A 7,547-nucleotide genomic window follows, 5' to 3' on the forward strand; every position below is an offset into this window, starting at 1 on the left:
CAAGTCTCACATGTGCTATGTTTTAAGAGGCTTGACCACACTGTGCGTAATGCAATACAGTGAAACCTCAGATTGCGAGTAACGCGGTTTGCGAGTGTTCTGCAAGACGAGCAAAGATTTGTTTTATAAATTTTGACTTAAACAAGACTTGGTTTATGAGTACCGAGTATCATGAATCAGGCATGCGCTTCTTGTTTTGATGCTGAGCGTAACGTGATCACAACTGAGCCAACAGTTTTTCACTCTCTTGTGCTGTGGAATTGTGGGTAATCGCCTTCCCTGCTGGGTCTTAGTGCGCGCCTTTTACTGGTATAATCAACATCCGTGCACGCGTGTACTGTTTACTATAAGACTGTGACCACATGTGCGCGTGTAAAGCAAAAGCAAGTCTCATTGGAGGGGTTAAAAATCAATTTTCTCTCTCTCTATCAGCCTGCTCTTTGTGTCTGTGTGTATGTACGTCATTGGGCACCGTGCCTGCTTCCATTATTTTTTGTGGGAAAATTTTATTTGGTTTACAAGCACACTTTCGGAACGAATTATGCTCATAATCCAAGGTTCCACTGTATATACAAGGACATCACTTTCCTGACCGTCAACACAATGACATTAATACCACCTGAAAATCTGTGGAATAACTTTAAGAGCAGCATGTTGCTCCATGTTCAACAGCAAGAACAAAACACCCCCACAGCCATGTTCCTCTCATAATTCATATTCACAAAACATTAAAAACGACGCAGTGACTGTTGGTTTAGCAGGTAATGTTTAGCCAACTTGACTAATCTGTAAACGGTTATTTACTAAATTTAACGTTGATGTATTAGTTGTGCTGCTGGTCAGTTAAACTTTGATTCTCATGTAACTTTAGATATTGTTTGCATGTTGCTTTAGCTTTCGACCAGAGAATGCTAGTGTTGTACATGAATACGCTAAAATAGCACTGTTCATTGCACACGCTCATTTCTCTGTAAAAGGAAGCAAAACATTTAGTTTTAGTTAAAAAAAAAAAAAAAAAAAAAAAAAAAAAAAGGAGCGCACTCTTATGCTTTAGGTACACTTGCAAAAACAGATTAAGCAATGTTGTAGTCCATTTAGTGATCTGTTATTTAATTATACCTCATTAGTTGCAATCGCTATATAGCCATGCAAAATGTGGTGTGACATGGACTGTCAAAAGCTACAAAAACAAATAGTTTGTTTAATACACAATTCTCATTATTTAAGGTTAGATATTAGTTCCCTTGAACGTTCTTTTATGAGTAAGTACTGTATATAGAAATATAGTAGATTGTAAAAAGAAAAAGAAAAGGGGGAAAAAAAACTGTCTTACCTGTTGTGCTACTGTAGACAAAGTGACACCTTGCGTTTGGGCTGCCACTGTACTTCCAGTCGATGCAGTAACCTGCTCTTGGACCTGTGCCTGTATCGGGACTTGGGTTGGCTGTACTTGAGTCTGAAGCTGCAGCTTCGGCATCTCTGTCTGTGCTTGGGTAATCTGTGTCTGTGCAGGCAGCTGGACATGTGTCTGGGGCAAAGAGGTCAAAAGCACCTGCTTTACAGGTCCATTAGGTGTCTGGACCAACCTCTGGACACCTGTCCCCACCTTAACCTGTCCCTGTGCAGGCTGTGTAGCATTTAATACTGTCCCTCCTGAAACAATTGACATTCCAGGTCTTACTGGTGTGCCAGTCAGAACTCTCGCAATAGTTAGCTTCCCAGGAGTGCCTGCTGTTCCTGCAACACTCTGTAGTACTTGGGTCTGACCCTGGGGGCTCTTCAGAATCACTATTTTGGGGGCTGCCTGCCCTGCTGTCTGCTGTGTAAGAAGATGCTGTGGTTGCAGCTGTTGTGTAGCAACTTGAGACCCTGACACTGCCAAAGGGGAACTCAAAAGAACAGCAGTCGAACCACTGCTACTACTAACCATTGAAACAGAGGTCTGAGGTATTGTCTGTATGGGAACTGAAGTTGAAACGACGGATGAAAGCGGCACCTGACTTACTGGTTGTGTCTTAGAAGCAACAGAAGAGATGGTTATTGGTGGTGGTGGTGCTGTTGCTTGGGCACTGTCACTAAGGACACTGGGGATACTGGTCTCCAGGGTTGAATCTGAAACTAACGAGTGATCCACTTGGCCAAGGGCCAACTTCAGAGCCTCTTCAACCGGGTCGGAAGAACCCTGGGAAAAGGTGTCTTCTGGCAAGGAATCCAGATTAAACAGTGATGGATCATCAAATAGGTCCATAATGGGATCTGCCATCTTTTCAAACATGTTGTAAAAAGAGAAATGGAAATAAAATTCCAAATCAGGAAAAACGACTAAAATGTAAATCGCTTAATACAAAAATTCAATGCAACAAATGTAACCCAGTATAGGCTGGGGTATACTTACGTTTTTTTTATTCTGATGGTAAATCCAGCCCTACAGTCATTTACCCATCCATCTTGTAAACAGGGGTGAACGGCAGGTGTGTATGAAAACGTTGGGGGGGGTAGTGAGTCCAAGCGCCCCCCCCCGTACCCCAAACCTACTTCCTCAAACCTACTTTCTTCACTTTCCCCTCAGTGTACACGCTGCTGCTCAAAAGCAAAAGTCTCCTTAGATGCGCTAACAAATAAGAATGAGATTCAGGTTGAGAGCGGAACACAAAAGATACAATATTACATGTTACCTGAGTGATAAGTACATAGCACCGCACAGCGATATGACCCTGCCTCGTCTCAAGGATCGAACATGATGGAACACTTTCAGATTCAACACACACACACATATATATATATATATATATATATATATATATATATATATATATATAAAATTAGACTACCTGTAATGAACTCACAGTAAGATCCAGGCAATGACTAGCAAGATCCCGGGCTAAAATTAACACACCGACAATACACAAATCTATTAAATGTTTCCTATTTCCATTCAGGGGACGATCATTGTTTATGTTCAGTAAAATTGCTGGAGATTGCTTTTGTTTTAGTTGATGATTGATGTTTAAATGTAACTTTTCATCGTTTACTTTCACCGCTCTTTCACTCGGACTCTTTCAATTCGTCTCATCAACAAACCGGACCAAAGACAACGTGCTACAAAAAACATAGCATGAGTAGATACATGAACAAGGCCGCATGGCTGTAACGATCGGCCAGAGACTTTTTTCATTTAAATAAGACAAATACGCCAACGATCACTTATAAAATGTCATCTATTATAATTTCACTATAGTAATTTACCTTTGCATCGACACACATGGCTTTCTCCCTCTCACAACACGATTACTGGAAACAGCTAGCGTAGAGCAGGAACTACCCTGCCAACACCAACGTCGGAAAAGCGCGTGCCCGATCCTCAGTCTTTCACGTTGATTGGCCAATAGCACGAGGGGCCGGCTACATAGTCCTTTCTCATTGGTTATAACAAATGTCCATCATTGTGGTGCGTGAAATTACTGGGTGGGACGCGTAAACGAATTCTGCCCAGGACCAAAGTTTGGTTGACAAAGCAGTAAGAGCAGTCGGCTTATCGTCGTTGGTTTTCCTTGAATATATACCATATAGATCTCAAGCCGGTATTATATGTTATAGTATAAACCACATTATAATACTTCACTGAACACAATGTTCCCACCTGTAACCCGTGTCAACGTTATTTTGAAAAAGCACAAATTAGAGATAGATACTATAGTAAAGACACTTAGACCAAAATCAGGCACACAATTGACCAAATAAAGTAGAAATCGAGTCATTAGTTTTGCACTGAATTTACAGAGCTAATATCTGGCCTGGAAAACACACATACACACACCAGGTTAGCAGTGTGCAACCTATGCTTTAAAAGTCATTGTTTTGGGTGATTAAACTATTCATTCATCTAAGAACATCTGTAGTCCAGCTAGGGACCGTGGAGACAAATGGTGATCATTATATTTATTTCCATTTTTATAACCGTTGAAGGACCTCCATAGGAAGGCTACTTAGCAGTCTTTGGACTGTGGGAGGAAACTGAGGTGCACAGAGGAAACCCACCAAGCACGGGAATAACATACAAACTCCATGCACACAGACCCTGAGGTGGGACTTGAACCCGGACCCTTAAGATGCAAGGCAGCAGTGCTAACCACTAAGCCATGTTAACATGGAATTCAGTGGCTGATCAAGCTCTGCAGAAGCTCCAAAATGTTTACTCCAGAACACACTCTAAAGCATCCGGACCTGAGTAAACCTATAGAGTGCATGTGTGTATGTGTGTGGAGGGAAACGTGGAAGGCAGGTGTAATTCAATCCTAATTTTTAAGTTCACACTTAAAAACTCAATGTTTGTGTTTGTTTTTGTGTTCCAGCAAGTCTTGCAAACCTTCAACTGAATTTCTGGTTACAGCAGTCACTGAAAGAACAAACAGACACAAATAGGTAATCATGCTACCGCACACAGGTGAGACACAGATAAGAATTATCAATCAGTACCTGCTGAGCCTATTCTCATCTTTTCCATCCACAGTTCACGACAACCATACTGCCTAACCTTCATTGTGGAGGTAGATGGCATCAATACTGAAGTGGGTGCCGTCTCAAAGTATTGGGAAAAAGCTTTATTTGGGCGCCCTGTGTAAGCGCTAGCACAAGGATGAGAAGAAGACAAGTTAGGAGAGTCAGTGTGATGCTTTGGGAAATGTTATGCTGGGAAATGTTGGGTCTTAAAATTCGTGTGGATGCTTCTTTGACATGTATCACCGCCATGAAAATATGTGTATTTTTTATGCAACTGTATTACTTCATGGCAGTGACCACTTTCAGCAGGATAATGCACTTTCACACACTGCAAACAAATGTTCATATATATTTTGAGGAAGATGACAAGGAGTTTAAGGTGTCGACTCAGCTTTTAAATTTTCCAGATCTCACTCTTATCAAGTTTCCGTGGGATGTGCTGGGCAAAAAAAGAAAAAAGAAATATTATTAGACAAAACTACTAAACTAATCTCCATGTCAGCTAGAAGACTAACGTATTTTAGCTTAACTTTAGTATTTTTGAAAGTGGGTGTAAAAGACATCTATCTTGAACTGTATGTCAGCATGCTAATTTTGTCTCTGGAAGGGATATACTGTATTTTTTTTTTACTCCTCAGCTTAATTCAATAGATATGTATTAGATTTATTCATAATCCTAATGTAAGCTGTTAGCTCCTAGCTGGATATGATACCAAACTGCATTATTATTTTATTAAACTACACAACAGAAATATTACCGCTGGTAAAATTGAAAGCATTAACTATCTTAATAATGTATATTAGTGTTCAGGGCTGTGCACAGATTTTTTTAAGAGCCCTAAAAAAGGGCCTCATTCTAAATCAAGTATTTGCTTGTACTTATATCTTAATAAATTAATACTGTATACCTTGCATACATGGCATGTATTTTAAAAAGCATTAAACATTTAACTTTAGCTATTATGGGCTTTTCATATTTTTGCAAATATTTATTTATTTATTTATTTATTTCAAAGGGGCACCTTAGCCAAACTGGGTAAATGGGTAGAGATTGTGTGTATTCACCTATATGGTTATGGTTGTGTCTATACGGTTCATCCTCATGTCATGTCAGGGCATGTTTCCTTGCCATCTTCACCTCCAGCTTGCTTGTAAGGGACAAATGGATATATTTTTATATATAGTTTTATATTTTATATATATATTTTATATTTTATATATATTATTTATGTCCATAATTTTTATATCTGTATAGTTATAATACAATTAAATTAAATTTAGTAATATTTGTAGGCTTCTTGGAAGTTGGAGTTACTGATTAAAGTCCATTATTTCCAAATATAACAGACTATATTAAACCTCAGTTATAGGTAAGGAATGACACATAACAAGCCACAATGTTATTGAAAAATAATGCATCCTAAGAAGGATATGATGGGACATGAGGTGAAAGCTGCTAACCTTCTGAAGTGTGTTATAGTGTGTTAATATAACAGCATGATCTGATAATAGAACAACATGATACCACAGTAATTTCCCATCAATTTTAATATTAGATTGATTAATGAAAGACATTGCACATTTCAATCGTTTATAGTTACGGTAGATTTAGAGTGTTTTTACAATAGGCATGATTGCTTTGTAGTGTTCCTGAGTATGGTTACACCTCCAGCTGGCCAACCTGTACAAGAATACATGATGTTCTTTCCTGCCCTGCTATTTTATAAGCTATGGCCAGGTGTTTCAGAGAATTCGTTTAGCACGTGCTGTGCACATAGATAAATTGCACAGGAGAAGATAGGCTTTGATGATGTCACATTTTAAAAAAAGATTTCCTTTAATATTTAGGCACAATTTAGGCACATAAAACAGATTGTTTACTACTCAATTATACAAGACACTAAAATCAAATGTTGAAAGTTCAGACACAAGTTAATTTGTGTTCTCTTACTATTTCTCTCTTTCTCCTTAAAAGATACACACATAAACACATGCAGACAATGACAATTGTGTCATTTAATTCAAGAAAACTTTAATAAACAACTCTTTTTTTATTATTATTATTTGTCTGACATCATGTGTAGCATAAACTGTGTTAACTGTTATTATATAATATGTGCATGGAGAATACATACACAATACATAATTTTATTGTTTTGTTCAACTTTATGATTGTATCTTTAGCTAATACTGTGTAATAAGTTGTTTATAATATTGTATTGTATTATTATATAGTCTTTGATCTTATGGTGCTTTATACAAAAAGAATTTTGTAATGTATCTATATATGTATGTATATATATATATATAATTAACACTTTCTGACCAATCAGATTCAGGCTTTCAGTTGTGCTGCGCTGTGTTTAAATCAGTAATTGTTTTGCTACTAGAGAAGGACTCAGCTGAAGTTTTTTACTGACTGATCACACCAGCAGTGTATGGAGACAGCCTCAGATTTAGTTCTACTACATGCAGTAATACTATTTGTTTTGTTCTAAGAGTATTTGTGGGGTAAGCAGCTAGGAATGAAAACCCTTCATATTTTTTTTATATTCATGTATTTATATTTACATATTTACTTGCTTTTATTACTTCAGACAAATAACAGACCATGTAGGACTATTCAGCAATCGTCAGTTTATTTGGGACCACTCCCCTTAACAGAGAATAAATCACAAGTATCAGTATCCTGTGAGGCAAAAGAAGAAAGCAAGATAAATCAGAAGGTTTTAGAACATACCGTATATGATTTTAAAAACTTCAATAGTTAAAAAGAGGAGGATGTCTATTGCTAGATTTTTTTTACACATGCAACCGTATCTCTTGTGTGATAAGAAGTTGAGTGACTGATTGATTGATATGCAGACCATGCTGACTCAACTGCCGTTTATACCTCTATTTCTGACTAGTAGAAATGACAGAAACGTATTCTACATGATCCAAGTCTCATGGCGATAATTATAATATACTCGGGAGACATCCCCTGATATTAAAACACACTTAAAATGCCCCCCCCCCCCTCGCACCACCTTCTGATTTAATTATTT

At 37.9% G+C, this 7,547-nt stretch overlaps 1 protein-coding gene across 2 annotated transcripts in view; it reads right to left on the bottom strand.

The window, feature by feature from the left end:
* Positions 1 to 2,276, bottom strand: part of chd8 (chromodomain helicase DNA binding protein 8) — a 62,475-nt gene extending 60,199 nt beyond the window's left edge. For both annotated transcript variants that reach the window (XM_053482893.1, XM_053482809.1), the window contains exon 1: positions 1,334 to 2,276. In XM_053482893.1, coding sequence (XP_053338868.1) covers positions 1,334 to 2,275 — 942 coding nt within the window. In that variant the 5' untranslated portion in view covers position 2,276. The remainder of the gene's footprint in view (positions 1 to 1,333) is intronic.
* Positions 2,277 to 7,547: the final 5,271 nt, after the last annotated feature.

This window comes from Clarias gariepinus, chromosome 1, assembly GCF_024256425.1.
Source record: "Clarias gariepinus isolate MV-2021 ecotype Netherlands chromosome 1, CGAR_prim_01v2, whole genome shotgun sequence".
Lineage (NCBI taxonomy): Eukaryota > Metazoa > Chordata > Actinopteri > Siluriformes > Clariidae > Clarias > Clarias gariepinus.